This window comes from Podarcis cretensis, assembly GCF_951804945.1.
Source record: "Podarcis cretensis genome assembly, chromosome: 2".
Classification (NCBI taxonomy): Eukaryota; Metazoa; Chordata; class Lepidosauria; order Squamata; family Lacertidae; genus Podarcis; species Podarcis cretensis.
In genome coordinates, this window is record NC_137171.1 from 128,311,101 (window position 1) to 128,338,807 (window position 27,707).

The following is a 27,707-nucleotide window of genomic DNA, read 5'->3' on the forward strand; positions in this document are numbered from 1 at the left end:
CCACTCAATTCCACCTGGTTTCAAGCCTGGGCAGAGGGGCCGGGGTGGGGGGGGCGTGTTTCCAAGGGAGGCTGCTTCTGCTGCCTGCTCACCTGCTTGGTGATGGATGGCTTGAGGGCGGAGGGGGTCTCCTTGCTGACGGACTGCTGGCGGGGGCGCGCCTGGCCGTAGGTGGGCTCGGGCTGCAGGAGGTTCCCGCTGGAGGGCCGGGGCTTCTGGGCGGAGGAGACGGTCAGCTGCTGGGACTTGCCCCGCTGCAGCTGGGGCTGGGGCTGGGGCGGGGCTGTGCGCTGGGGCTGGGGCCCGATGGTGATCTGGGGGGGCGAGAGCATGTTCTGCAGGTTCTCCTGCAGGGAGAGCTGGCGTTTGGTGAACTCGGAGCCCTGGCGCGTGAACTCGTCGCTGTAGCTGTGGCTGTGGATGATGTGCTTGCTGGCCGAGAGGTCTTCGCTCTTGCTGTAGCCGTGGAAGGGGGCAAAGGCGTCCGGGTTGCCCTCCGCCGGCCGGTGCGGGTGGGCGTGGCTGTGGAGGGGGCCGCCGGCCGGCCCGTCGGAGGCCATGTGGAAGAGGGGGTTCTGGAAGGAGAGGGGGATCCTGAGCTGCTGGGCCGCCGAGGAGGAGGTGCCCCCGCCGCCCCCGTCGGCGGTGACCCCCATCTGGCTGAGGCGCAGGCCGGCAGCGATGCTGGAGCCGCTGCCCTGCGAGAGGCGGCTGTGGCGCAGGCCCAGCCCGGCTGTGATGGAGGCCTGGCTGCTGTTGAGCATGTCACCCGCGCTGTGGAGGTTGGAGATGCTGTTCATGCGGCTGTCCTGGAGGTCCAGCATGGAGACGCTCTTGTTGACGCTCAGCACCTTCTGGTCAGGCTCGGTGATGTCGGAGCTGCTGGTGCAGTAGGCCGGGGAGGAGCGGGCCAGCGGGGGGCGGGTCACAAAGAACATGTCCTTGGAGCCCCCCTTCTCGCCCTTGGTGGGCGACGGCAGGCGGGTCATGTCCATGGAGCTGCAGGGGGGGAGAGAGCAATGGGGGTTGGCGGGATGAGGCTCCTCTGTAGGAAAGGGGGCAGCGGCGGCAGCAGCAGCCCCACTGCCCTGGGGAGTGCCCCCTGCCTCTCTCGCGCTGCCTGGAGGGATGGAGGGCGGGTCCAGGAGCCCCGAAGGGGGCACAGCCAGTCCCAAAGGGGAGGGGCAGCCTGCCACCTCCCAGGGAGAGAAGCCCCCCTCTCACTCTGGGGGGCCCGCCTTCCTCTTGGGGCCTGGCCAGACTCACCTGTTCATGCCTCGCATCATGTAAGGCTGCATGTCGACAGAGCTGTGGGGGAAGAGGGAAGGTCAGGCTAGAGACCCACAAGGGGGGGGAGCTTTCCAGGTCCCTCCTGCGCCTGACCCGCAGGGCCCATTCCCACCCCGCGCAAATCCAGAGCAGGCTCAGAAGAGCCGCGTGGGCTGGGGGTCCCTGGCACCCCCTCCCTCCGCCCCCCGTGCCGCCGGCCTGACCTGTTGAGGTCTCGCATCATGTAGGTGGACTGTATGTCGGTGGAGGGTCCCCGGAGGATGACGGGCTTGGCCTGGAGTCGCTCGCCCTGGTGGCTGGGCTGGCGCTGGATGTGGGGGTTCCTGAGAGCGAGGCTGATGTCGTTGAGGAGGCGGGGCAGGGGGCCCAGCTTGATGAGGGCTTCCTGGCGGGGAAGAGAGGCGGGCCGGGGGTCAGAGGGGGGGAGGAGAAGCCGCGGGCCCCGCACCCCCTCCCCCACCCTGGGCGGGGCCAGCACCTTGCTGAGCTGAGGCATGACCTCCCAGAGGAGGGCGTGGAGGGTGGAGAGCTCCCGGCCCAGGTCGATGTAGCCCTCGAAGCTGCTGCTGTTGGTGAGGGTGTCCAGGTTGGAGATTTCGTACAGGAACTGCTGCATGCTGGACCACTCCAGCTCCAGGAACTCATTCATGAAGGCCATGTACTCCTCTTTGCTCCCAAACCTGAGGGGGGCACAGGGGAGGGGAGGGGGAAGGCAGCCATTGAGGACCCCCCTTGCACCATCAAAGGGGGGTCGTGGTCCGTGGAGCAACTCCTGCCTGCTCTCAGTTTATCCCCCCGGTGTTGTTCAGACTGGACTAGGCTACAGCAATGTGTGTGGCTTGCAAATTAACTTTTCAAATTTAATCAACATTTCTATCTTTCCATCTATATTCCTTATCTCAGTTGTCACGCTCGCTAGTTCAGCAAATTCTATTAATTTATGTAACCAATGGTCACTTGTGGAGATAGCCTCTTTTCAACTTTTTGCATAAACTATTCTTGCAGCTGCTGTTGCGTATAGGAACAAGCTTTTCGATAATCATTTTGTTTTTTTTCCTTATTAATATGGAATCCAGCAAGATTTCCAAATTTTGTTGTAACTTCTAAAGCTTTTGGGATACTCTTCAAAAGATTTTCCAGTGTCAAAACTATGTCATCCGCTAATGGTTTAAGTTTGTAATTTCGTTGTCCTACTCAAATCCCCTTGATTCCTGTGTCTACTCGGATTTTCTTGGCAAGGACTTCAAGTACCAAAATGAAGTAGCAGCAGGGACAATGGACAGCCCTGTCTTGTCCCTTTCTGTATACTACATTCTTCCATTGCTTTGCCATTAATAAGTATGTTTGCTCTTGGTGATAAATTGCTTTAATTCCACCCCCCCCCAAGTCCATGGTTTCTAAAACCTTCTCTATAAACATCCATGGAATGTTACTGATCACCTTCTCTGTATCCAGGAATAGGAATACTGCCTCTTTGTCATTCCTCCTCATCCGTCTGTCAGATAAAAAGCCTGTTTGATCTTCCTGCATGCGTACCTTCAATATTTCTCTCAGCCTTTTGGCCAGGATTGCAGTATAATTGTTGTTGTTGTTGTTTATTCGTTTAGTTGTGTCCGCCTCTTCGTGACCCCCCGGACCAGAGCACGCCAGGCACTCCTGTCTTCCACTGCCTCCCGCAGTTTGGTCAGACTCATGTTTGTAGCTTCGAGAACACCGTCCAACCATCTCGTCCTCTGTCGTTGTAGTATAATACAAGTTTATAATAATTATTTAATAAAAAGATAGGCCTAAAGTTTTTTGGGTGAGGTATAGCCAAATCTTGTTTTGGGATTAGTGTTATGAACACATTTTTCCATGACACTGGAATATTTTCACCTTTTAAAGCTCCATCCATCACTTCTTTCAGCGGGAGTACTATGACTTCCGTTAAAGTTTTGTAGTGCATAGCTGAGAACTCATCAGGTCCTGGATATTGTGCTTATTTTTGCTTGTTGAATTGCAGTGTCTATCTCCACCGTTGGAACTGGTTCCCGGAGGTCGTCTCTTTGTTCTTTAGTTGGGCAAGGAGGTTTAGATTCAGTCATGTACCTGTGTATCGTCTCCTCCTTTTCTCCTCCCTTTGTATATAATTTTGCATAATATTTCTGAAATTCCTTATTAATGTATTTTAGGTTGTAAATTATTCAATCTTCGGCTGCAATCTTGTTTATAGTGTTTAAATTTCTTCTCTTTTTTCAGTTGCCATGCTCGTAGTTTCCCAGGTTTATTTGCCAATTCAAATTGTTTCTGTTTGAGTGCTTTATAATTCTTTGCTCTACTTCACTTTGCATGATCATTGCAAATTGTGTCTGAAGTACTTTCAGTTGTCTTTTGATGGTTGAGTCTACTGGTTTTTCTGTCAATCTTTTTTCATAGATTAACATTTCCTTCATTAGTTTTTGTTTTTATTCTTCTCTTTTCTTCCTCTAGTATGAATTTTGTTGAATAAATAACCCCCTTACGATCCCCTTTACTAGCATCCCATACTATTTAGTGGTTGGTCTTGTTATTTAAATTAATATTGAAGTGTTATTTTAATAAATCAAAAGCATCCCATTGAATTGTTGTTGTTGTTTAGTCATTTCATTGTGTCCGACTCTTCGTGACCCCATGGACCAGAGCACGCCAGGCCCTCCTGTCCTCCACTGCCTCCCGCAGTTTGGTCAAACTCATGTTTGTAGCTTCGAGAACACCGTCCAACCATCTCGTCCTCTGACATCCCCTTCTCCTTGTGCCCTCCATCTTTCCCAACATCAGGGTCTTTTCCAGGGAGTCTTTTCTTCTCACAAGGTGGCCAAAGTCTTGGAGCCTCAGCTTCAGGATCTGTCCTTCAAGTGAGCACTCAGGGCTGATCTCCTTCAGAATGGATAGGTTTGATCTTCTTGCAGTCCATGGGACTCTCAAGAGTCTCCTCCAGCACCATAATTCAAAAGCATCCATTCTTCGGCAATCAGCTTTCTTGATGGTCCAGCTCTCACTTCCATACATCACTACTGGGAAAACCATGGCTTTAACTATACGGACCTTTGTTGGTAAGGTAATGTCTCTGCTTTTTAAGCTGCTGTCTAGGTTTGTCATCATCTTTCTCCCAAGAAGCAGGCGTCTTTTAATTTCGTGGCTGCTGTCACCATCTGCAGTGATCATGGAGCCCAAGAAAGTAAAATCTCTCACTGCCTCCATTTCTTCCCCTTCTATTTGCCAGGAGGTGATGGGACCAGTAGCCATGATCTTCGTTTTTTTGATGTTGAGCTTCAGACCATATTTTGCACTCTCCTCTTTCACCCTCATTAAAAGGTTCTTTAATTCCTCCTCACTTTCTGCCATCAAGGTTGTGTCATCTGCATATCTGAGGTTGTTGATATTTCTTCCGGCAATCTTAATTCTGGCTAGGGATTCATCCAGGCCAGCCTTTCGCATGATGAATTCTGCATATAAGTTAAATAAGCAGGGAGACAATATGCAGCCTTGCCGTACTCCTTTCCCAATTTTGAACCAATCAGTTGTTCCATATCCAGTTCTAATTGTAGCTTCTTCTCCCACATAGAGGTTTCTCAGGAGACAGATGAGGTGATCAGGCACTCCCATTTCTTTAAGAACTTGCCATAGTTTGCTGTGGTCGACACAGTCAAAGGCTTTTGCATAGTCAATGAAACAGAAGTAGATGTCTTTCTGGAACTCTCTAGCTTTCTCCATAATCCAGTGCATGTTTGCAATTTGGTCTCTGGTTCCTCTGCCCCTTCGAAATCCAGCTTGCACTTCTGGGAGTTCTCGGTCCACATACTGCTTAAGCCTGCCTTGTAAAATTTTAAGCATAACCTTGCTAGCGTGTGAAATGAGTGCAATTGTGCAGTAGTTGGAGCATTCTTTGGCACTGCCCTTCTTTGGGATTGGGATGTAGACTGATCTTCTCCAATCTTCTGGCCACTGCTGAGTTTTCCAAATTAGCTGGCATATTGAGTGTAGCACCTTAACAGCATCATCTTTTAAAATTTTAAATAGTTCAGCTGGAATATCATCACTTCCACTGGCCTTGTTATTAGCAGTGCTTTCTAAGGCCCATTTACTTCACTCTCCTTGATGTCTGGCTCAAGGTCAGCAACCACACTACCTGGGGTGTACGAGCCATCCATTTCTTTCTGGTATAGTTCCTCTGTGTATTCTTGCCACCTCTTCTTGATGTCTTCTGCTACTGTTAGGTCCTTTCTACTTTTGTCTTTTATTATGGAAATCTTTGTACGAAATGTTCCTTTCATATCTCCAATTTTCTTGAACAAATCTTTGGTTTTTCCCATTCTATTTTTTCTCTCTATTTCTTTGCATTGCTCGTTTAAGAAGGCTTTCTTGTCTCTCCTTGCTATTTTTTGGAAATCTGCATTCAATTTCCTATATCTTTCACTATCTCCCTCGCATTTTGCTTGCCTTCTCTCCCCCGCTATTTGTAAGGCTTCGTTGGACAGCCACTTTGCTTTCTTGCATTTCCTTTTCATTGGGATGGTTTTTGTTGCTGCCTCCTGTATAATGTTGCGAGCCTCCATCCATAGTTCTTCAGGCACTCTGTCCAGCAAATCTAAATCCTTAAACCTGTTCCTCACTTCCACTGTGTATTCATAAGGGATTTGACTTAGATTGTATCTTACCGGCCCAGTGGTTTTTCCTACTTTCTTCAGTTTAAGCTGGAATTTTGCTATAAGAAGCTGATGATCTGAGCCACAGTCAGCTCCAGGTCTTGTTTTTGCTGACTGTATAGAGCTTCTCCATCTTTGGCTGCAGAGAATATAATCGATCTAATTTCGATGCTGCCCATCTGGTGATGTCCATGTGTAGAGTCGTCTATTGTGTTGTTGGAAAAGAGTGTTTGTGATGACCAGCTTGTTCTCTTGGCAGAACTCCATTGAATTATGATCCGATAGAGTCCTTGGGTGGGTTTCTACATTTTTTATTCTTGTTTTAAGTTCTTTAGATAGCCTAACCAAAGCTATTCTGGAGTGGGGTCCATTCAAATTGGAGTAATATGTGAACCCCTGTGTGGGGGTCAGGTGGGATTGCTATGAGGAATTATGAAAATAGGGAGCAAGCCATTGTGTCCGCAATGAAAGCATGGCGTTGGCTGGGCTTGATTCATTGACAATCATTTCTGATTCAATCCCACAAGCCTCTGCATCTCTGCAATTTCCTCTACTGCCCATTTCTCTACGCCTGACAAGCACGTATAAGCATTCTAAAACACAGACTGGTTGCTTCATCCTGGGCCATAAAGAGAGTAGATAGCTTGGATGTACCTTTCCTTGGTTTTGTTAATTCGTAGGGCCAGGAAATAGACTTTCCCGTAGGAGGTGATTAAGATCCCTATCTTTCCTTGCCATCCTTCCTCTCATGTTTACTGCTTGTTTATCACCTCCAGGGTTGCTGGGTGCATTCCTCCTTTTAGTCCTGTTTTATTTACCCCAGAATGTATGCATGCTCAAATTAGCTTTTTGTAGTTTTAACATTAACTTTGTCTCCACGTGGGGTTTTTTTTAAAATGCTCAGAGGAAATCTGATTGGTTCTTACAAACACTGTGTAAACGGTTCTTTGGTTAATAAAACAGCCTGGACGAGGGAGTGGTGATACGCACTCCTCCCAGAGTCTTGCTGGTCAAGCCTCCTGTGTATTTTATTAATCAGGGTCCAATCCTTCCTTGCTTTTGGAACGCAACACTCATGTTTTATACGATTTTTGTATCTCCGTTAGGCCCATCGATTACACCATTTTGAAGAAGGTCTCTGGTAGTTTCCCTTCTTTAGCTTGGCCCCATTTGCTTATTTTATCATGTTCTAATGCTATCCCTCCACTGAAATAGCCCATTATTATTAGTTTGTCATTGTAAAACTTAGATTTGCCTTAGTCAAAGGCATTCCTTGGCCCTCTCACCATGGCTGACCCGGCCTTGAGGGCACCCTCTTTTGGGGGATGGAAAAGTGGAGGGGGGTCACTGCAGGAGGAGGAGGAGCCTGCTGGGGGCACTTGCAAGGGGGCCTGGCCCCACGGATGCTCAGCGCCCACACTTTGGAACTCCCTGCCTATTGACTTCAGGCAAGACAACTTCACTGTCCTCTTTTCAGCACCTGCTAAAAACATTTTTCTTCGGACCAGCCTACCCAGCTATGTGGCACTTGCTTTCATCTCTCTGTGGCTTCCTTTTTTCTTCAATGTTTTAGATAGCTGTTTTTAACTTTTATTCATAAGTTGTTCTGAGGTTCTTTTTACAATCCAGTGGTGCAAAATTTTCACAAAATAAATAAATCAGCTAGACTAGCCCTGCCTCCCCCCCGCCCTGCCAGCTGAACTGTGCTGGAAGCAGCCCCAAGAGCCCTGGGTCTCAGAGACAGAGCTGGGCTGGCGAGGGCTGGGCGGGCAGCCCAACCCTTTCCACAGCTTTGCCCTGCTGAGCCTGCTGCACGGATCATGGCCTGTCCGTGCTGCCCCCTCCCTCCCCGCCTCCCAGCGACTCACTTGGAGAAGTTGGCCAGGTTCTGGATGACCTTGGCGATGAGGGTAAGGGTGCGGGAGGTCTGCTCATCCGGGTACTCCTGCATGAGCCCAAAGAGGCTGGGGGACATGACGGCCGGGCACAGGAAGCGCAGGAAGAGGGAGGCGCTGATCAGGCGGTCGGCAATGTCCTCCCTGCCCCGCTCGGCGCAGCGCAGCCTCCATGACGCAAAGACCTCCTTCAGCTCCCGCGGGAACACACTGGGGGGCAGGGAGAGGGGTGAGCGGGCGGCCGGGCAGGCAGGACCATGACCCTCCCCCCTGTGGACTGCCAGTCCCTGGCACCACGATCCCCGCTTGCCCCCGCCAAACCACCCGCCCGCCCACCAGCCCTGCCCGCTCCCGGCACTGACCAATGAGAGTTGACGACCTTGCAGAGTGCCAGCTCGCAGCACATGCGCAGGTTGGCTTGGTGGTCTGCCAAGGTGGAGGCCGAGCACTTCATGGGGTCCACCTCACAGTTCTCCTCCGACTCATACAAGGCCCGGATGAACTCGCCTGCGGGGAGACGGGGCAGGTGGAGCAGTCAGGAGCCTGGGGCTGGGGGCAGCAGGCCCTCCATGGACACATGCCCCAGTTGGGGGCCCCCTCCTCCTCCACCTCCTCCTCCTCCTCCGCTCAGGCCTGCCCTCCTCAGGAGAACCCCCGCGACACTCAGACCCTGCTCCAGGGTGACTTAGAGCCTGAATGGAAGGACACTTCCTCCCCTCCCCCAACCCATCTGCCCCCTGCTCACCAATCGCATCTTTGAGGTATTTTTGTCCAATCAGCTTGAGATACTCCTCTATGGCTTTGGTGGCCAGCGTGTTCTCCCGGAAGATGAGGTGCTCCCGGTCCATGAAGCGGTCCACCTCCGTCATGGCCATGTCGGACAGGAAGTCCTGCCGGGAGAGAGGCAGAGGGAGGGGGGCGCTAGTGGCCAGGCAGGCGGCTCTCTGCCCAGGGAACCCCCCCTCCCTGCCTGAGGCCCGCTCCCCCACCCCTCCCCGGGGGGTACCTTGGCCTTCCCGGTGCTCTGGAGAATGTGGACCAGGGCGCAGGCCACCTCCTCCTTGCTCTTGACGCTGAGGACGGGCTCCAGGACGGCGCAGAGCATGCGGTAGTTGTTGGTGACGTACTCGGCGAACTCCTTGTAGAGCTCCATGGGGAGGATGCTCATGGTCTGGAAGCGGCTCTTGACGCGGATGGCCGGGCAGCAGCCCGACTTGCTCTTGCTGGCGCTGGGCTGGCTGAGCGGGTACCACTGCTCGGCAAAGTGTCTCCCCGTCACGCTGGCGATGGGGATGCTGACCATGCCCACGTAGTTGCTCTTGTCCTTCTTCCGCTTCTTGTCCGTGTCCTTGTAGAGGTGCAGCCGGATGGTCCGCACCGCCGGCAGGTTGTTGAACTCAAAGTGCTCCCCCCAGAAGACATTGTCTGTCCGCACCTTGCTGGTGGTCCGGGCATACAGCATGTCATCCAGGCACAGCTCGCAGTAGTAGCGCTTCTTGGGGGGCAGGTCCCGCGCCTCGATGATCCACAGCTTCAGGACGTTGTCCACGCGGCGGCTGTTGTCCTGGGCAGGGGGAGAGAAGGCGGGGGTCAGGCAAGTGGGAGGGCAGGCAGGAGGCACGTCCCCTAGAGGGCAGGCAGAGACCCCGGGGGCCAGCGGTGAAAGGGGCACCGCAGACTCGCGTCTCCTGCAAGAAATCCCCCTTGGACTTCCGGTCGGATCACGAGGTGGAAACAGGCGAGTTTTCCCTCGGGAGAGGGTGACCTGCTCCAAAGAGGCAAAGGGGGGTGCTACAAGGGCACCGTAGCCCCCCAAACCCACTGAAAGGAGATTCAGTGGGTCAGGATCCCAGCGCTGTCAGAAGAGCAATTCTCCCGGCCATCAGGTATCCCCTTTTAGAGGAGACGAGAACGGCGGGGCAGAAGGGCCGACAGCGGGACGCCATTGCCAGCCTCCAGGAGCGATGCCCCGAGCCTGCCCACCGGAGCAATCGGCTTTCCAAACCAAAGAAATCGAATTGGCAACTTTAAAAAAGGATTAAAAAATAGCAGATTTGGACCTAATTCGACGCAGACAAGGGACAAACAGGAGGTCAATCTTGTCTGAACTCCGAAGAATACACAGAGACTATTTACAGAGCGAACGGAACCGTGAGTACAAAACAAACGGGGATTGTTTTCGCCAAAAAGATCTATCCCCTGTGCTGATGTAAAAAACTATTTGGAAACTAAGGGTTATTCCTTTATTTCCCTTACTTCGATTGTATTCTTTTTTCTCATCTGAGAGATATATCAGAACGTTGAAAAAAGGATCCCGGGAACGGAGTACTTTACATCACTTTCGATTTCAAAAAGAACTGCGCAATGAGTTTCGAAGCTCCATTTTTAACTTATAATTTTCATCTTCACCTTTGAAAGGACATAGACAAAGAAGAGAAGAGCTATTTTTGTGTTTGATTTGGTCGGACTGTGGATTACAGTTGATTTGAGCTCTGACAACAGTAAAAGCGCTTTCTATTTTAACTTTGATGGACGGAGAAAGAAAGACCACCCCTCTTTATTCCCTCTGCTAAAGGGAACAAAGAACCGCCATTTTAAGAGACCTTTGAACATCGGGATTTGTTTTGCTTTTGCTTTTTCTCTTTTCTTCCTTGTGATTACCATCTTTTCCTGCAACAAGCTGTGGGGATTATATTCTTCTTTTTGGGAACTTATAACCTTTGTTATTGAGAGGAGAACTTGGGGCTAACTGAGGGTTGGAGATCTGAGGGTCTTGAAGATTACAATTTTGAAATTTGGATTTTTTGTTTTTGTTTCATAGTCGGAAGTGGATTACAAATATATTGGTGGAGCGGGACATAACTACAAATATACCAAATATTGGATTTGGCCATCCAAGGGGCGGGGGAAAAAGAAGAACTTAAATATACAAATTTTATGTTTTGTTTCTCTTAAGTGTTATAAAAACACCACTGCGTCAATTAACTTGGTTGGATAGGTTTTGAGCGCCCCCTGGTGGATTTTCATTGTTATAGACATCAAATCATATAATTAGTGACTATTTGATTAACTCCCCCTGGTGGATAAATCTAGTGGTACAATTTAATTTTTTCTTAGCTTTGAAATGGCGCATACACAAAAGAAAGGAGAAGGCACACCAGCAGAAAGGAAAGGTTCTAGGCAAGAATCTGATCTTAAAGGAGATTTAATAAAGATGTTTACTGAACTTAAATCTGAGCTTAAATCAGAAATACATAAAAGTGAGAAGAATATTGAGACAAAATTGGAACAAGTGGATAAAAAAAAAGATGTGACGGTGAAAAAAATAGATGAAACTATTAATGAAATTAAGGGCCAGATGAAAGATATGGTAAAAAGGACACAAAATCTGGAAGAGGGGGCTAAAAAGAATAAAACGGAGATTAAAGAAGGGGAAGGAAAAAATTAAAGCAGAGCTGTTAGAAGTTAACAAAACTCAAGAACTGTGGGATGCTATTGCAATGAATGAACTGAGACAGAGGGAGACTAATCTGAGATTCAGATTGGTCCCAGAAACACAAGGAGAAGAAATAAAGGAAAAACTGATTAAGGAAATTGCTATTTGGACAGAGATGAAAGAAGAAGATGTGGCAAAGACGGTATATAATGCTTTTAGAATTAAAGTAAGGACAAATAAAGCGAAGAAATTCCCAGGAGATTGTTTGGTAATATTTAAAGATAGAGAAATGAGAAACTTAATTTTGCAAAAAAATAGGGAGAGAAGATTGAATATTGGCGGGAATAACATAATCATCTTTAAAGATGTACCACTTCACTTGTTGAAAAAATGCAATCAAGACTTCCGGGTCAGCGCCATCGGCGAATGGTGGAGTTCCTCCGACCGGAGGAACGGGCTCCGTGAAAATTGGGTCTTCCTGCTGCGGTGAAGGCGGGGACCCGCTAGAAATCCCAGGCGGAGAAGCCTGGGAACGTGGGGTTCGGCAGAGCACCAGGAGCGCCTCCCCTACCCGCAGGGAAACCCCTCTTTGGGGCTCCAGAGCGGCGTGGGGTGAGCAGCGCGGTGCTGCGAACCGATTGCTACTTTCACGGAGGGAAGCTGCACAGCCATCGCCGGAGAGCGTTGACTTTTTCCTGATGACAATTGGACTCTAAACAAGTACCCGTGAGTAAAAACAGAAGATTTGATCAAGAAATTTATGAAAGTTATGAATTAGGCAACGAAGCGGGAAGGTCTAAACAGGAAGTCCTGCCTTCCACTTTTTGTAAATAGACTGAAGCAAAGATTTCGCAAGCTAAATAGCCTGGAAAATTGATGTAAAGATTGAAATTTCCTGCATTTATAACCAATAAAACCCCCTTGGCAGCAGGAGAAAATGGAGATTACTACCGGTTGGAATTCCCTGGAGATCCACTCCTCAAGGAGAAAGGGAAGAAACTACGAAAGAAACCAACAAGGGACAGGGAAGGGTGCAAGTATAAACAGGAACAAGAAAATCCGCAGAGGGGGCATAGAAGAGACCTAAGAGCCTCGGACATTAGAACACCAGATTGATGGACTGGATGTAGTGGTTAGAAAGGACTGACATAACCTGAGACCAGGAAGAAGGGACGTTGGATAAAATTAGAGGAAAAAAGTATATAAAAAGGAGAATTTCTTTCTATTTTTGAAATTAGTGTAATACTAATGAAATTTCAGGGAATATGCTGGAAAGGAACTAATTGGCTTTAGTAGAAAGGTTTGAAGGAGTTATGTATAAATATGGCTTAAATTTTGAAATTTTATGGTTTTTAAGGTAAGATAAGGTTAAAGAAATTAACGGTAAATTGAATAACAGAATATAGTAAAAGCTGGAAAGGATATGCTGAGTTAAAAAAAAAAGACAGATTGTTAAGATAAATTATTTAAATAAAAATTGAGAAATATGGGAAGAATTTGCTGAAATAATGAATTAAGTTAGAATACAAAAAGGGAGGTGTGAGGAGGTCCAAGAAACAAGCAAACGAAAGGATGTAATTTGGATTTGTATTTTTCTTTTGTATTTATGCTTTTTATTCTTTTTTCTCTTTTGTTGTTGTATTTTCCTGGTTTTTTTTCAATCTTTTTTATATACCTATGTATTTTTGAAATTCTGAATAAATATTATTTAAAAAAAGAAAGAAAAAATGCAATCAATACCAACAGTTAGTGCAAGCTCTCAGGAAAAACAATATTGAATTTAGATGGGAGTTCCCAGAAGGACTATCGTTTGCCTACAAAGGGAAAAGACATAGAATAACAAGACTGGATGAATTGGACAAATTTTTGAGAAGGTACAAAGAATTGGGAAGTGAGGAAACTGCACCAATGGGGGCAGGAGCTGAAGGAGAGGACTCGCAAGATTCGGAGGAGGAGAAGGCGGAGGAAGAGGAAGAAGAGGGAAAAATAAATTAAAGACTATTATTAAAAATTAATCAGAAGACATCATGGCGCTGAAATTATGGACCTGGAATATCATTGGAAAAAATGAGGAAAAAAACGGAATAAAATTCAATAATATTTGAAAAAGCAAAACTTGGACATTATTTGTTTACAAGAGACTCATGTGATGAGGAGACGTAGAAAAATTTTGGTAAATAAAAAACTAGGGAATGAATTTATCTCATCGGACAAAACTAAAAAAAGAGGAGTGGTTTTATATATAAAAAATAAAATAGAAGCTCATCAGATTTTTAAAGATGAAGAAGGCAGAATTGTGACAGTACAAGTCAAATGGCAAGGTGAAAAAATAATAATTGTCGGAGTGTATGCACCTAATGAAAACAAAATGGACCTTTTTAGAGACCTAGAAGAGAAACTATTTGAATACATCGATCAAAAGATTATAATAATGGGTGATATGAATGCAGTGGTTTCAATAGAGATGGACAGATTAAGAGCAACAGGAAAATCAAAAGAAGGGAAATTACCAAAGACTTTCTTTTCGATGGTAGAGAATTGCAATTTAATTGATATTTGGAGATTGAAACACGCATTGGAAAAACAGTTTACCTATCAATCAGAAGCAAATCAATCAATGTCAAGAATCGATCAAATATGGATAACAAATGATCTTACAACAAGAATTTTAAAGATCGAAATACAACCTAAGGTGCTTTCGGACCATAATCCAATAAAATGTACCTTAAAAGGATTTGAAGAAAAATCTTTCCGGTGGAGAATAAATGAAAACCTTTTTGATGATCAAAAAATAGTAGAGAATGCGCAAAAATATATGAGGGAGTATTTTATAAACAATATGAATCAAGGAACAAAAACAAGTATAGTTTGGGACGCTGGCAAAGCAGTTATGAGAGGTTTTTTTATACAACAGAACGCAATTAAGAACAATTACAGAGAGAAAGGGAAAAAAGAAATCTTAAAACAAATTATGGAAAATGAGAAGAAACTTATTGACAGACCTAATGATAAAAAACTGAAACTTAATATAAAAACATTGCAAGTGCAATTCTCTATGATAATAAACAAGGAAGTGGAATGGAACATCCACTTTGATGACCTGGTTAGTGGGGTAGAAGTGGAAGGATCATTAGGCGCGAGTGATCATGCTCTTCTGAAGTTTACTATACAGCGGAAAGGAGCAGCCAAGCATACTAGGACTCAATTTCTTGACTTTAAGAAAGCCGACTTCATAAAACTTAGGGAAGTGCTGGGTGAGATCCCATGGACAGTAATACTAAAAGGAAAGGGAGTTCATGATGGCTGGGAGTTTGTTAAAAGGGAGATAGTAAAAGCACAACTTCAGGCAATACCAACGAGACGGAAACATGGAAGGTGCCTAAAGAAGCCAGGGTGGTTATCTAAAGAACTTTTAACTGAGTTAAGATTAAAAAAGGATGTGTACAAAAAATGGAAAAGGGGGGAAACCACCAAAGAGGAATTCAAACAAATAGCCAGCACGTGTAGACACAAAGTCAGAAAAGCTAAAGCACAGAATGAACTCAGGCTTGCTAGAGATGTTAAAAGCAACAAAAAAGGCTTTTATGGGTATGTTCGTAGCAAAAGGAAGAACAAAGAAACAGTGGGGTCACTCAGAGGAGAAGATGGTGAAATGCAAACAGGGGACACAGAAAGGGCTGAACTCCTCAATGCCTTCTTTGCCTCAGTCTTCTCCAATAAAGAAAACAATGCCCGACCTGAAGAATTTGGAGCAAATGATTCAGCAGAGGAAACACAGCCCAGAATAACTAAGGAGATAGTACAAGAATACTTGGCTAGTCTAGATGTATTCAAGTCTCCAGGGCCAGATGAACTGCATCCAAGAGTATTAAAAGAACTGGCAGATGTGATCTCAGAACCACTGGCAGTCATCTTTGAGAATTCCTGGAGAACAGGTGAAGTCCCGGCAGACTGGAGGAGGGCAAATGTTCTCCCTATTTTCAAAAAGGGGAAAAGAGAGGACCCAAATAATTACCGCCCAGTCAGTCTGACATCAATACCAGGGAAGATTCTGGAACAGATCATTAAGCAAACAGTCTGTGAGCACCTAGAAAGGAATACTGTGATCACCAATAGTCAGCATGGATTTCTGAAAAATAAGTCATGTCAGACTAACCTGATCTCGTTTTTTGACAGAATTACAAGCCTGGTAGATGAAGGGAACGCAGTGGATGTAGCCTACCTTGATTTCAGCAAGGCATTTGACAAGGTGCCCCATGATATTCTTGTAAAGAAGCTGGTAAAATGTGGACTTGACTATGCTACCACTCAGTGGATTTGTAACTGGCTGACTGACCGAACCCAAAGGGTGCTCATCAATGGTTCCTCTTCATCCTGGAGAAGAGTGACTAGTGGGGTGCCACAGGGTTCTGTCTTGGGCCCGGTCTTATTCAACATCTTTATCAACGACTTGGATGATGGACTCAAGGGCATCCTGATCAAATTTGCAGATGACACCAAACTGGGAGGGGTGGCTAACACCCCAGACGACAGGATCACACTTCAAAATGACCTTGACAGATTAGAGAACTGGGCCAAAACAAACAAGATGAATTTTAACAGGGAGAAATGTAAAGTATTGCACTTGGGCAAAAAAAATGAGAGGCACAAATACAAGATGGGGGACACCTGGCTTGAGAGCAGTACATGTGAAAAGGATCTAGGAGTCTTGGTTGACCACAAACTTGACATGAGTCAACAGTGTGACGCGGCAGCTAAAAAAGCCAATGCAATTCTGGGCTGTCAATAGGAGTATAGCATCTAGATCAAGGGAAGTAATAGTGCCACTGTATTCTGCTCTGGTCAGACCTCACCTGGAGTACTGTGTCCAGTTCTGGGCACCACAGTTCAAGAAGGACACTGACAAACTGGAACGTGTCCAGAGGAGGGCAACCAAAATGGTCAAAGGCCTGGAAACGATGCCTTATGAGGAACGGCTAAGGGAGCTGGGCATGTTTAGCCTGGAGAAGAGGAGGTTAAGGGGTGATATGATAGCCACGTTCAAATATATAAAAGGATGTCACACAGAGGAGGGAGAAAGGTTGTTTTCTGCTGCTCCAGAGAAGCGGACACGGAGCAATGGATCCAAACTACAAGAAAGAAGATTCCACCTAAACATTAGGAAGAAGAGCTGTTTGACAGTGGAATTTGCTGCCAAGGAGTGTGGTGGAGTCTCCTTCTTTGGAGGTCTTTAAGCAGAGGCTTGACAACCATATGTCAGGAGTGCTCTGATGGTGTTTCCTGCTTGGCAGGGGGTTGGACTCAATGGCCCTTGTGGTCTCTTCCAACTCTATGATTCTATGATTCTATCAAAAGGATGAGACAAAAGAATTTCGAATATGCAAATAAATCTGGGAAATTACTAGCGTGGCAGAATAAAAAAAGGAAAGAACAAAATATGGTACATAAGATTGTGGTTGAAGACAAAGAGATTGAAGACCCGAAAGGAATAAGGAAAGGATTTGTGGACTTTTATAGACAATTATAAAAGAAGAAGAAGAAAGATAATTTAAAGAAAATAGAAAAATACTTAAAAGAGAAAGGGGTGCAGAAGATTCCGACGAAAGAGAAAAGTAAATTAAATGAGAGGATAGAAATAGAAGAAATAAGAAATGCAATTAAAGAATTAAAAAGTGGAAAGACTCCAGGGCCAGATGGATTCAGTGCAAGATTTTATAAAGAAATGAAGGACATCCTAGTTGTACCACTGAGAGAAGTAATGAATGATATATTAACAAAAAGAGAAATACCAGAAACCTGGAAAGAAGCATATATTACCTTAATACCCAAGCAAGACTCAGATTTATCTCAAGTTAAGAATTATAGGCTGATCTCGCTTCTAAATAATGATTATAAACTGTTTGCCAATATATTAGCAAATAGGATGAAAAAAGTGTTGAAGGGTTTGATACATGAAGATCAAGCAGGTTTTCTTCCTGGCAGACAAATGAAAGATAATATATGAAAGATAATATTGTTGTTGTTGTTTAGTCGTTTAGTCGTGTCCGACTCTTCGTGACCCCATGGACCAGAGCACGCCAGGCACTTCTGTCTTCCACTGCCTCCCGCAGTTTGGTCAGACTCATGTTTGTAGCTTCGAAGACACTATCCAACCATCTCGTCCTCTGTCGTCCCCTTCTCCTTGTGCCCTCCATCTTTCCCAACATCAGGGTCTTTTCCAGGGAGTCTTCTCTTCTCATGAGGTGGCCAAAGTATTGGAGCCTCAGCTTCACGATCTGTCCTTCCAGTGAGCACTCAGGGCTGATTTCCTTAAGAATGGATCGGTTTGATCTTCTTGCAGTCCATGGGACTCTCAAGAGTCTCCTCCAGCACCATAATTCAAAGGAATCAATTCTTCGGCAATCTGCCTTCTTTATGGTCCAGCTCTCACTTCCATACATCACTACTGGGAAAACCATAGCTTTTACTATACGGACCTTTGTTGGCAAGGTGATATCTCTACTTTTTAAGCTGCTGTCTAAGTTTGTCATTGCTTTCCTCCCAAGAAGCAGGCGTCTCTTAATTTCGTGGCTGCTGTCACCATCTGCAGTGATCATGGAGCCCAAGAAAGTAAAATCTCTCACTGCCTCCATTTCTTCTCCTTCTATTTGCCAGGAGGTGATGGGCCCAGTGGCCATGATCTTCGTTTTTTTGATGTTGAGCTTCAGACCATATTTTGCGCTCTCCTCTTTCACCCTCAATAAAAGCTTCTTTAATTCCTCCTCACTTTCTGCCATCAAGGTTGTGTCATCTGCATATCTGAGGTTGTTGATATTTCTTCCGGCAATCTTAATTCCGGCTTCGGATTCATCCAGCCCAGCCTTTCGCATGATGAATTCTGCATATAAGTTAAATAAGCAGGGAGACAATATACAGCCTTGTCGTACTCCTTTCCCAATTTTGAACCAATCAGTTGTTCCATATCCAGTTCTAACTGTAGCTTCTTGTCCCACATAGAGATTTCTCAGGAGACAGATGAGGTGATCAGGCACTCCCATTTCTTTAAGAGCTTGCCATAGTTTGCTGTGGTCGACAGTCAAAGGCTTTTGCATAGTCAATGAAGCAGAAGTAGATGTCTTTCTGGAACTCTCTAGCTTTCTCCATAATCCAGCGCATGTTTGCAATTTGGTCTCTGGTTCCTCTGCCTCTTCTAAATCCAGCTTGCACTTCTGGGAGTTCTCGGTCCACATACTGCTTGAGCCTTCCTTGTAGAATTTTAAGCATAACCTTGCTAGCGTGTGAAATGAGTGAAATTGTGCGGTAGTTGGAGCATTCTTTGGCACTGCCCTTCTTTGGGATTGGGATGTAGACTGATCTTCTCCAATCCTCTGGCCACTGCTGAGTTTTCCAAACTTGCTGGCATATTGAGTGTAGCACCTTAACAGCATCATCTTTTAAAATTTTAAATAGTTCAGCTGGAATACCATCACTTCCACTGGCCTTGTTATTTGCAGTGCTTTCTAAGGCCCATTTAACTTCACTCTCCAGGATGTCTGGCTCAAGGTCAGCAACCCCACTACCTGGGGTGTACGAGACAATATTAGGAATGTAATTAATATTCTGGAGTATTTGAATGCCAGGAATGATAAGCAAGCTATGTTGATATTTGTGGATGCGGAAAAGGCCTTTGATAATTTTTCTTGGGAATTTATGTTAAAAAACTTTGAAATGATGGATATTGGACAAGGATTTATGAATGGTATTAGGGCAATATATAGAGACCAAAGAGCAAAATTAATAGTTAACAATGTGGTAACAGAAAATATAAAAATAACCAAAGGTATGAGACAGGGGTGTCCGCTCTCACCACTGTTATTTATCACGGTCCTGGAAGTCTTTTTAAGAGCAATAAGAGGCAATGAACAAATAAAAGGGATAACGGTAGGAAGTATACAATATAAGGTTAAGGCCTTTGCTGACGACTTGGTATTAACTCTGGAAAATTTGACAAATACTGTAACAGAAGTTTTGAATGAAATAGAGCAGTTTGGCCAATTGGCAGGATTTATTTTGAATAAGAAAAAGACAAAAATGATTAGTAAAAATATGGATCGAGAAACTATTGACAAAGTGCAGCAACAACTAGAAATAGAAGTGGTAAAGAAAGTTAAATATTTAGGAGTTTGGTTAACCCCCAGAAGTATTGATCTGTATCAGAACAACTACATACCAACCTGGAGTAAAATCAAAAAAGACTTAGAGGTGTGGGGAAGAATGAAATTCTCATTTTCGGGAAGAATTGCAATAATAAAAATGAACGTGCTACCAAAGATGTTATTTCTGTTTCAAACCGTTCCAGTGATCAGGGGGGCAGCTATCTTTAAAAATTGGCAAAGAGAAATTTCAAGGTTTATATGGCAGGGTAAGAAGCCGAGAATAAAGTTTAAGCTATTGACTGATGCGAAAGAGAGAGGAGGCTTCGCCCTGCCAGACCTGAAATTATACTATGAAGCATCTTGCCTCTGCTGGTTGAAGGAATGGATGAAATTAGAAAACACTGATTTGCTAGATTTAGAAGGTTTTGACAATAGATTTGGGTGGCATGCTTATTTATGGTCGAGTACATAAAGGTTTCAAAAACCACATCATAAGAAGGTCTTTGATAGAGGTTTGGGGAAAGTATAAAAATCTGTTGGAAGAAATACTCCGTATTGGTTGTCACCACTAGAGGCGCTGAGTGTGAAAAAAATCAATATGAAAGGGGGATGGGCAACATATCAGAACCTAATAACAAAAACAGAAGGTAAATGGAGGCTGAAGTCGTTTGAGGTAGTTAAGGAATATGTTAATGATTGGCTGCATTATTTTCAAATCAATGAAATGTTTAAAAAAGATCTAAGATTAAGAGGCTTTGAAGATAAAGAGTCGAAATTTCAGAAATAAATAATAAATAGTGATTTTAAAGTTTTGGCTAAAATGTAGAGGTATTATTAGAATGGCATACAAAGGATGAAGAGGTAAAATCGGTTATGATTGACTGGGCCAAAGATTTTGGATATAATATACAAATGGAGGATTGGGAGAAATTATGGAAAGGTTTAAAATTCACTGCATGTACAACAATAAAAGAAAATGTGATGAAAATGATGTATTGATGGTATGTAACACCAGTGAAGTTAGCAAGGATGTATAAAGGATGTAACAAATGTTGGAAATGTAAAGAAAAAGAGGGTACATTCTATCATATGTGGTGGGAGTGTAAGAAAGTAAAAAGCTTTTGGGAAATGATATATAATGAATTGAAGAAAATGTTTAATTACACTTTTGTTAAGAAACCAGAAGCGTTCTTACTTGGTATTACAGGGAATGAGATAAATAAGAAAGAAAGGAAGCTATTTTTATATGCAGTGACTGCAGCAAGAATATTGATGGCTCAGAAATGGAAGCAAGAGGAGCTACCTACACTAGACGAATGGAGAATGAAGATGACGGACTATGCAGAACTTGATAGACTGACGGGAAGGATCCGAAACCGACGAGATCAGAGATTTATAGAAGATTGGGAAAAGTTTACAGAGTATATGCATAAATTAAGTGATAATCAAATAACGCTTGTAAGCTTCAATGAAGCTCTGTAAGAAGAAATGTTAGAATGTGAGTAAAATAAGACTTAATCTATAAAAATAATGGAAGTAAGGTTTTAGAAATGTGTAAGAAATTAAGAAGGGAAGGAGTATCAGTCAAGTTGAGGGAAGTCAAAAAGAGAATGGATATAAAAAAGATGTATGATTTGTATAAATTTTGTATTGGAAAAATTGAATAAAAATATTTTTTTAAAAAAGAAAGAAATCCCCCTTGGGGTTTCAGACCAAAAGACAGGGGAGGCGGCTGGTCTCTGGCCCCTGGGAGTGACTGGCAGGAGTCCTCCTTTCCCAGCCCTGCCTCCCTCGGGGATTGAACCTGGACATCCAAGGAAGCTGAATGTCGGAAGATTCAGGACAGTTAACAGGAAGTCCTTCTTTATGCAGCGCTGAGATAAACTAACAAGCTTGTGCTCGAATCCTGCTCCTGGGTATTCCCTCATGGGTGTCTGGGTGGCCACTGGACTAAGTGATCCATCAGGCTTGTGGTAATACACTGTTCCTGACTCAGACCTGAATGCATTAAAGGGATAAGCCTTGAGCTCAGTTGCCAGTGTGGACGGAGTTAGCAGGTGTCAGGGGCTCAGGAGCAGAGGCACAGGGAAGAGAGGAGATGGAGAGCGAAGGGGAAGAATCCGAGGGGAGCGTAGGAGAAGAGGACAGTGGACCGAGGAATTCCATGAGCCTCTCCAGCGAATCGGAAGATTCACAGAAGGGGGCGCCAGTGGCCAGGGGTAGGGGGTTCCCAAGGGGAATGCCCCAAGAGCAAGGGGGCAGCAGGGATTCCCAGAGCAGTAGCTGGAAATCAGGATCAGCTTCCCCACCAGAGCAGAGTGGGGGGGAAGAGTCCCAAGGATCGGGGCCAGTGCATTCCCCACCAGGGAGAGAAGATAAGGCAGGGCTGACCACGCCTCCATCAGAAAGTCGGACAACGGAGGAGAGGTCAGATCCGGCCAGTGTCCAGGAAGAGGGAAGCAGTGACCGAAGTACTGTAACGGTTAAGAGAAAGGTCACTGGGCTGGTGCGAGAGGCAAGTTCAAATGTACAGGAGCGCGGGACAGCAGAGAATGAGGATTGGGAACCGGGTCCTAAAGCCCGCCGGAGGGAGGGGGAGGAGCTAAGCGACTCAGCGTCGGAAGAGTCCAGAAAGGGCAATGCCCCAGCGGGCAGGAGGACCCAGAGGAGGAGAGAGCAGCGTAAAAGGTGGAGCAGGGCTAGGATCTTAAACTGGTGTCATAGGGGAGGAGACTCAGACGGGACTTCGCCGGTCTAGGGTTTAAGACGTAGAGCTGCGCGCTGCGGCTTTGAAATGGAAACTGAACCTCAATAAAGACTTTTGTACATAACGACAGCCTCGCGTTGGTCCTCTGTGAGCTGGGACCTAGGGGCAGCTCTGACAGCAGGCTTCCAGCAGGTTTTCCTTTCCTTACCCTCCACCTTCCTTGAAGATAGGAGCCATGCAGAACTGCTCCCAGTTGCAAGAAAAACCATGTGAATGGAAAATCTCTCTAAAATGAGATTTTCACAGCCTCCAACTTTGCTAACCCAAAGATTGCATGATCCTATTTCTAAGGAAACCAAGTTTTTTTTAGGTCATTTGGAAAGGTTTTCTTCTTTATTGTACTGCCAATAGTAGGAGACTTGCTTGCTGCAACTTCTGAAATTCGGTGGTTAAAAATCTTAATTTATTTGCACAGCTAATTGCCCGTGATTTATTCCAGCCTAAGTTTGTTTTGTGGGGAATGCTTATTTAAAAGCGGATAGTGGCAGATACAAATCTAACAAAGTTTTAATGTCCTTGGAATAATTGTGCCAAGTCTGCTAGGGGAGAGGAAGCGTCTCTTCCAAGCCTCTTTCTCCAACAAAGAGAGGGGTGATCTCTGTCTAATGGGCTAACTGCACTTGCAACACTCTGTGTGGTTTTAGTAGCCTCGTCTCCAAAAGGATCAAACAAGAGCAACCAGAAACCTCCAATCAGCTGGAACTGACTCCCTTCTGAGGAACAGCCACAAGGGACGGGGCCTTTTGGTCTGGGCAAGCGACTTGGGACATCCCCCCAAGTGATGCCCAGGACCTGGTACAGTATGTAAGAGCTCCTGAACTCACTGGGAATGGTGAACACAGCGCTCTAAATGGACAATGGACAAGAAAATCCAATGCTCGCCACATTTGACTTTGAAATATAAAAAGTCCCCAAAAAGAGGGGATTGAGAAAAAAGAAAGCTGAAAAGCAACATTAGCTTAATGGTTGCCATCAATTTGATTTTAATTAATTTTTATAATGAAATATTTTTAGAATGTTGCACTATTTTATTGTTGTTAGCTGCCCTGAGCCCGTCTTCGGCTGGGGAGGGCAGGATATAAATAAAAGAAATTATTATTATTATTATTATTATTATTATTATTATTATTATTATTACTAGGGTCAGATCAGAATGTTGGGGAGCTGCTTAAGGTACCGCAGATCAGGTGCATGTTCCTGATCTGAGGGCCAAGAGGAACCAGAACCATTAAAGAGCAGAGCCAAAGAAGCTGTTGGAGGCGAGAAGGATTGTCTTGTCCAAATGAAGAGAATAAAGAGCTGGAGGTGACTTGTGGAAGGAGCCAGCAGCCAGCAGCCATTCTGCTTAGCTGATATTGCCGCTTCTGAGACCTTGTGATCAAAACTCGTAAAGGGGGGCGTTTCTGAGGGTGCTGCCTCACGGTGTGCAGAGAACCAAGAGACAGGGAGGGCGAGGGACCTGCTGCAGTGACCTGCCACACCTGTGCTACGTTGGTCTTCCTGCCTGAGAAGGTGCAAAACTACACCTGCAGCAAGTGCAAGCTGGTTGCCTTCCTGGAGGACCTAGGATACAGGCTCCTCTCTGAAAGGCCGAGTCCCTCCTGCATCAAAGGACCAATGCTCAGACTCGGAATAAGGCAGCTTTCTCCAACCCTACGTTCTGTGACAGAAACAGAAAGACACAGGTATGATAGACGACGACGATGATTGATTGAATTTAAATACCAGCAGGTCTCAGATGATGCTGGGGATCTTGTTTTATGACCAGGTGCCAAACTCCAGAGGGCACCAGCACCCCACAGAATCCCTGGCTCCACAAGGTGGAAATGCGGCAAGAAAGGAGACCGCCAAACCTCTTGCCTGGTATGTAACAACACCAACGGGGGGGATGTGCATCTGTCAGACCCTTAAAAGTCTAGCGACGCCGATGTCAGGAAAGAATGTGCCCTGCCAATGCCAGAGGACCTGCTCCCGACAGCGGCTGGAGCCAAAGCGTTTCCTCCATGTGGCTCCCCAAGCAGCTTCTGGCAGACACCCGAGACAAGCCAGAGCCCTACGCTGACGGCTCTCGTCACGCCTGGCGGGAGGTTCTGTTTGCACTTTCCGTTTGGAATCACACGTGCTCCCCAGGCTTTTCAAAGGAAGATGACTGAACTCCTTGGGGACATGAAAGGAGTCCCCGTCTCCATGGATGACAGCCTAATCTACGGTACGTGAATGGGAGACCCTGACAAAACACCGGGACTCTGGGCTCAAGAGAAACAAGGAGAAAGGCACTTTTGAGGAGTGCAGAACAGATTTCTTGGGACAAATAAAACTCCCAAGGTGGGACAAAAGCTATGCTCAGGAAAGGGAAACCCTGTCAGAGAGCTGAAAGCACCAAGCAACACGACAGAAGTGGGGTGCTTTTCGCTTACCAAAATCCACCCCATTCTGGTTGGGAGGACCAGATCAGGAGGTCACCTTCAGGCAGAGAGAAGCCCCCATTTCTCCGGAAGTTGGATGGGGGTGGAATCCTACCATGACTGCCCCGCGTGGTTCAGGATGGGGGCCTGTTGCCTTCTGCTCCAGCCCTCTCCCCCACCAAGAAAGGAGTGCCTGGCGGGGGCAGTATTTGGGCATGCAAACCCTTTCACAGATACTCTTCCAGCACTACAATTCTATGACTCCATGAGGTTCGTTTTCTTGGCTGGGAGTCCTGGACGACCTTGCAGGCCTTCACCCCCCTGGCCTGGGAGGGCCCTGAATGACTCTAGCTAGAAATGCAGAGGCTGCTGAACAGGCTTTTGGGCTGAGGCATCAGTTAGGGGGGTCTGGTTGGCATCTTTAGTTTAGATGTTATTATGATCTATGTGGAAATTGTTCCCTTTGGTTGTGTATTTCTTGATGTTTATGACTATTTTTGTTCTATTGCAATTATGTGTTTTTTTCTATGCTGTAAGCTGCCTTGCGCATGGTTTCAATTATGGAAAGGTGGCATACAGCGAGGATTATCTAAGTATGCATGAATTTGGGCAGTTTTCTTTTCAGCCCCTTTCCTAAGGATCTCTCACATGGCGCTGGCCTTTGCCACGGTCCCCACGCCACCTCTTCACCAAGGTCTCCATGACCCCAAGGGTTCACTCCTGGGCCATCACCTCCCATTCAGATCCCAGGAGCTTGGGCTTGAAATTCAGATTACTAATTTTTGCTCCAAAGTTTACTTTACACTTGCTTACATTGTGCTGCATTCACCCTTTTACCCCGCATCCATGTATGTACTTTTTGTCAGATGCCTCACAGACAAAATAGAAGGGAAAGATTTGGATCAAAGATCAGGATGAGATCCAAGCCAGTCCTGGCCCTGGCCTAAGGCCCCACAGCAGAAGCAGGCGGGTTGGGGGCTGGCTGGTTTGTGAGCCCAATTCATTAGCACTCAAAGCTCTCTGAAAGGCCACTCCCTCCTTCCCCAGAGACCCCTTTGGCAGAAGCGGGCCTCCCTCTTGGTTGTCCCTCCGCCCTCAGAGGCTTGGGGGAGGGCAGCCCAGGAGAGGGCCTTCTCGGTGGGGACCTCTCAGCTGTGGAAGTCCATCCCCCCCGAGGGGCACCTGGCACCCCCCTCGCTGCGCAGCTTCCAGAGGTTGCTGGAGGTGTTCTGCACCTTATTTCTGTGATTGTAAGTTGCTTTAAACTGCTCCTAACATTGCGTTTTGATTGCTGTAATCTGCCTTGGGACCTTAAAAGCATAACTCCCTCTGGATCAGGCCAAGTGTGGATGAACTGTGCAAAGTTAGCAAGCAGAATCCGAAAGCAAGAGGCTTTTCCTCTCCTGCAGTTTCCAGCAACTGGTATTCGGAAGCACGGCTGCCTCTGGCTGGCGAGGCAGAGACCACTGCCTTGTGGCTAGTAGCCATTTGATAGCCTTCTCCTCTGTGAATTTGTCTGATCCTCTTTCAAGCCGGCTTGCTCACGTCCACAGAATGGAAGATAGCAGGATCCCCAAGGACAGGCTCTGTGGGGAGCTGTTTTACAAAGTTCTCTGCAAATGTGACATGAAGGCTGGCAACATCGACCCCGCCGTGCCTGGAGACGGGCAGGCAGGTGGTGCATTGACAGCGGTGACCAGAGGAAGGAGGAGCACAGAGAGAGAAAACGCCGGGGTGATGCCGTCACCCGCTCCAGCCCCAGCAGGTGCTGTAACCTTCCAACAGTTCAAGTTTGACTCCCCCAAGGTGCACTCCTCCATTGCCTCCCAAGACAGATGGACGCCAACAATTTCTGAAAACCATCCAACTTGGTGGCCATCACTGTGAGAGAGAGTTCCACAGATAGATAGATAAAGAGCTCCTGCTCTGCAGTCTTCTTCCAATATCTGATCAGGTGCTTCATGAGATCTGAGCAGCTGAATCGCACCCAGAGAATCTCACATGGTTCTGATGGCCCAGTTGGCTCTGCCATGCTTCCAAGTTGGGTGAACTGAGAGGCCTTGGGGTAAAAAGGAGAACTGCGGATGTATTCATGTTATCTATCTGTCCCCTGCCTTTTCCCCTGATGGGACTCAACCAAAAGAAATCCTCAGACTTCAATCACAAAGGCCTAAGCAAATGCCGTGAGGGAGCCGGCCAGAGCGCTGGCCTCCGTTCTTGGAGATGACCTCATGGCCACATCGTGGCCCACCGCCCTGAGATCTTGTGATGGGGGCAGGATATCAATCTACTGAATATAAATAAGGAACAGACAAGAAGGGGAACCTTTCATCGTGGGACACTTCCTGAGAAGAGGCCAACAGTCGACATTGGCACCGGAAGTGAAAAAACCCTTTCCCAGAAGCACAGAATCGTAGAGTCGGAAGGGACCCCAGGGTCATCTAGTCCAACCCCTGCAATGCAGGAATCACAACTAAAGCATCGCTTGGCCTCTGCTTGTAAACCTCCATGGAAGGAGAGTCCTTTGCTCGCTTTGGCGTCCCAGAGGAACCTGCGGCCGGCAGAGCAACCCAGTTCAAAACAACAAAATCATCCCTGTCCTGAAGCCTGGACACAGAACTGCAAATGGGGAGGAAAGCCAGAAAAAAGAGAGACCCCTTTCCAACCCCAGGAAAGGAGGAGGAGGAGGAGGAGGAGCGGCTCCTCGTTGCAAAGTGGCCTGACCTGGAAAAAGCTGCCACTTCAGCTTACCAGGCTAACCAAGAAGTGACAGGCGCTGCTGCTATAAGTGGCACAGTTCAGGGCAGGAGAGAGCGAGAGCGAGAGCGAGACAGGGATGCCTCACCCACAACTCTGCTTGCCCAGCCGCTTTCCCCCACAAAATGGAACAAACAGTAACCACGTTTTCTGTGGTTTGTTGCCTATTCTGATTTAGCGCTAAAGAGTAAGTTTTCTGGGGAAAGCAAAGGCAAAACCACTTGGAAAAACAGAGCTATGGAAGAGCCCAGAGAGAGATGTATGAAACTTAAGAGAAAGACGGCCCAGTTGACTCTGGCTCCCAGAGAATCATGGAGTCAGAAGGGACCCCAGGGGTCATCTAGCCCAACCCGTGAGA

The 27,707-nt window shown here is 46.4% G+C and overlaps 1 protein-coding gene across 9 annotated transcripts in view; it reads right to left on the reverse strand.

Annotated features, from left to right (window-relative positions):
* Positions 1-27,707, reverse strand: part of SYNGAP1 (synaptic Ras GTPase activating protein 1) — a 69,090-nt gene that overhangs the window by 10,530 nt on the left and 30,853 nt on the right. For all 9 annotated transcript variants that reach the window (XR_013835624.1, XM_079964611.1, XM_079964617.1 and 6 more), the window contains 8 exons: positions 8,856-9,413; positions 8,595-8,739; positions 8,212-8,356; positions 7,823-8,059; positions 1,769-1,970; positions 1,494-1,675; positions 1,267-1,308; positions 93-999 (listed from right to left, as the gene is read on the reverse strand). Coding sequence is in view for 8 of the 9 variants with exons in the window: in XM_079964611.1 (XP_079820737.1) it covers positions 93-999; positions 1,267-1,308; positions 1,494-1,675; positions 1,769-1,970; positions 7,823-8,059; positions 8,212-8,356; positions 8,595-8,739; positions 8,856-9,413 (2,418 nt within the window). In the remaining variant the exon portion in view is untranslated. The remainder of the gene's footprint in view (positions 1-92; positions 1,000-1,266; positions 1,309-1,493; positions 1,676-1,768; positions 1,971-7,822; positions 8,060-8,211; positions 8,357-8,594; positions 8,740-8,855; positions 9,414-27,707) is intronic.